Source organism: Eucyclogobius newberryi, unplaced genomic scaffold (genome assembly GCF_026437365.1).
Source record: "Eucyclogobius newberryi isolate DKJ021-1_F unplaced genomic scaffold, fEucNew1.0.hap1 SCAF_13, whole genome shotgun sequence".
NCBI lineage: Eukaryota > Metazoa > Chordata > Actinopteri > Gobiiformes > Gobiidae > Eucyclogobius > Eucyclogobius newberryi.
The window spans coordinates 10,654,137-10,657,310 of NW_027315757.1; the positions used below are offsets into that span (position 1 = coordinate 10,654,137).

General features: G+C 40.7%; 1 protein-coding gene across 1 annotated transcript in view; it reads left to right on the forward strand.

Moving 5' to 3' along the window:
• Positions 1-2,967, forward strand: part of pecam1a (platelet and endothelial cell adhesion molecule 1a) — a 25,178-nt gene extending 22,211 nt beyond the window's left edge. The window contains exons 14-15 of the mRNA XM_072442316.1: positions 1,408-1,430; positions 2,570-2,967. Of these exons, the coding sequence (XP_072298417.1) occupies positions 1,408-1,430; positions 2,570-2,797 (251 nt within the window). The 3' untranslated portion in view covers positions 2,798-2,967. The remainder of the gene's footprint in view (positions 1-1,407; positions 1,431-2,569) is intronic.
• The last annotated feature ends 207 nt before the right edge of the window (positions 2,968-3,174 follow it).

A 3,174-nucleotide genomic window follows, 5' to 3' on the forward strand; every position in this document is an offset into this window, starting at 1 on the left:
CACACAAACACAAACACACACACAAACACAAATCTGGTCAGTTGTTGGCATTTGAAACAAGCTGCAGGAAATCAGGCCAACTCCCCGCTGTAAACATGCTCATTGTTTGTGGAAGAATGCAGCCCCTGGTGTCCAGGTGTCCAATGTCCTGCCCGTGTCCAGGCGCACTTCCCGTCTCCTCAATCAGAGCCAAACTGCGCACATCCGCCCGAGGCCTAAGTCAGCAGCACGCCCATTGTCTTACTCCGAGGAGGAAACGTGCGCGCATTGTTTTAGCCATTAGCTCCGAGTCACCTTTCAAATGTCAGCCATGTTGGCGTCGGGGGATATTTGAAGTATTTGAGATGTGGGAGTGTAGCTAGGCCTTCATTTAAACGGCTTGGGTTTTAGATGGTGGAATGAGGGCTGGAGTTAATGGTGTTTTTGTATGGGATAATAAAAAGGGAAATCCACAAAGGTTGAACCGGATTTGCATTAGTTGTAAGGCCCATTGTCTTATTGTGCCTGCCACAACTAACATCTAAAACATAAAGGTGCACTATGTAACTTTTTTGTTAGGGTTCACCATCAGCTTTCTCCATGGAGATGTTATTACTTTTGACAAGAATACAGGGGCGTGTTCAGACTCAGTCCTCTCCCTCTGAACACCAAACTTACCAAATTTGTCATATGTAAATCTTCTGCACAGATTTTAAGTCCATAAATCATCACCAGACTCATTCTGAGCATTTCTGTTAAAAAAAACTGCGTTCATAATGCAAGCTTATTTTAGCAGGTTGGGGCACGTTGCCTAATGGATAGCTTTCATTTTAGTTTTTGCCGATGATAATTCAAAAAATGCAAAGGTCCTCATGCATGTTTAAAGACCAATAACAATAGATCATTTGAAATAATAAGGATCATACACATTTATGTCTTTTTATGATGCATTATTATGAATCAAATTAGATTAAACATTTTTATTTACCCACAATACACGGCCTCAGCCCCTCTAAGTGTATCTGGGTTGGCCGATCAGATTTCACACACGAGTGGCCACGCCCTAGAAATGCCCCTGCAAGAATGTTCCACAGAATTTGCATTTAACATTTTGATCTCTGTGGAGAAAAGCAGCTCACATCAAGAATACTCGTTTTTCGAGGTGCAATAAAGACAGTTGTACCTGATACAATGATAGGAAAGTTTATGAATGGAATGTTGTCGGTCTGAATCCTGCAGTTCTTACAGTTGTCGTCAGTATCTCGTCGACAATAACAACGCTTCTAATTTACAAAGCTTGGCATAAACAAGGTACGCCACAGTCAAATCCCTTATTTAGTGTCAATAGTGCAAACTGTTCACATAGCAGACTGTAATCCTCTAAAGACTTGTGTTTGTCTGAACTTTTCCCCTGCTTTTGTCTGACAGGTGTCCCGAAGGCGGCGGACAGCGTGAGTACAGAGGAACTCCGCCGTACATCACAAGGACAAACACACAGATGCACTCATAAATATTATAGTCTCGAGCAGAAGACATAAAACATGAGGAAACAATGGGAGCTTATGAAGTGTCAGAGCGGCCCGGAAAAGAAAGGCATATTTGTAACAGTTGTCATAAACGACATAAACGTTTCAAACAGGAAGTGTGTTAAAGGAGACATTATGCTTATTATTGAACTGCAACATAACTAGATCATCATTTTACGTTTTGCTCATTGGTAATGTGCAATATTGATCTAAAACGGCTTGGTAATTGAAGCAGGTCCATTGACTTCCTGTTTAAAACTGCAAAACTGATAAGCCCCGCCCCTTCATAGCGACGTTTCACTGTAAACAAGCCGCAGATTGTCCTTTACATGTGTCTGCGTGACATTTAAAAACTCTACATGTGTCCTTCTAAGTTTTCACATTTCAAATAATCACAACAGAGTACGGGGATGTGGGAGGGGATAGGGGGTAGGTGAAAACAGGAATTTTCTGAGCATGCGAGCCTCAGTTGCAGGACAATACAGGATTAAACCGAACATGCACGAGTCAATCAAAATACAACTTTGAGTAAACTAATGATGAGGAAACACTGTTGTAACAAATTTAAAAGCTCATTACAGTTGATTTAGCGTCATATGTCCTCTTTAAGACCCTTGTTTTTAGCCTGATACGAGCTGCTTTCTTTTTCAGTTTGTCAGCAGATGCAGGCCGTGTGACCTCTGTTAGCATTTTATATTCTATTAAGGTTTTTCTAGACAAAAAAGTGATACTACAAGAGGAGGGAGGCAAACAATAAGGTGCTGCAACATTATTCAGGCATGTTAAGGTATGAAGCAGATTGAACCAGGCTAAAAACATTAGCTGCTGGTGTATATAGACATTTCATAAGGGGTGTAATACTAATGCAGAAATATACTGTAAGTGTTCTGAGTGGTAAAGGTCTGAATAATTTGAACTTATTTATCTAATAAGTTGTCTAATTAAGCCTATTTTCCTCTGCATCCCATTCACAGTCACAAGTGTACATTTTCTAATAATTACTACTTTCTAATAATTACTATCTCACATCTCTGAAACTCTTCTTACTGTCGATCATTCCGCAGCAAGCATCAGTGGAGTACGCCGAGCTGAATCACGACGCAGAGGCCCAGAGTGGAGACGGTAACCATGACGACCACACTGTCCAAGAGCAGCACAAAGAAGAGCCCTGCGAAGACAACTGTGGCACCAACACCGACACTAACACCGACACGAACAACGACACGAACAACGACACGAACAACGACACGAACAACGACACGAACAACGACACGGGAGGGCCAGGAGAATGAAAGCAGCTCCGGATCAAGTCTATTTATCAAGTGTCGAGACATTTTTCATTATTAGTTGTACATTTTTACACTGGGAAGTAAACATTTGGAAATCGATAAATAGAGATGTTTTTGGAAGTCGTTTCTTGTTGGTTTATTTTTTTGATACAATAAATGGATCGTGTGTTTGAGTCATGCAATCATTTTTTGAAGAAGAAGTGGAGAAGCAAGAAAGAATTCTCAGCTTAAATCATTATAGTGTGGAATTCATTTAGCCCCATAAAAGGACTCGTCATTCGCACTAAAGAGGGAATCATCTTCAACTACACATTTATAAACTTTTAAAAAATGTATTTAACCAGAGGAACCACTCTTTTTCAAGGGTGAGCTGCACCACA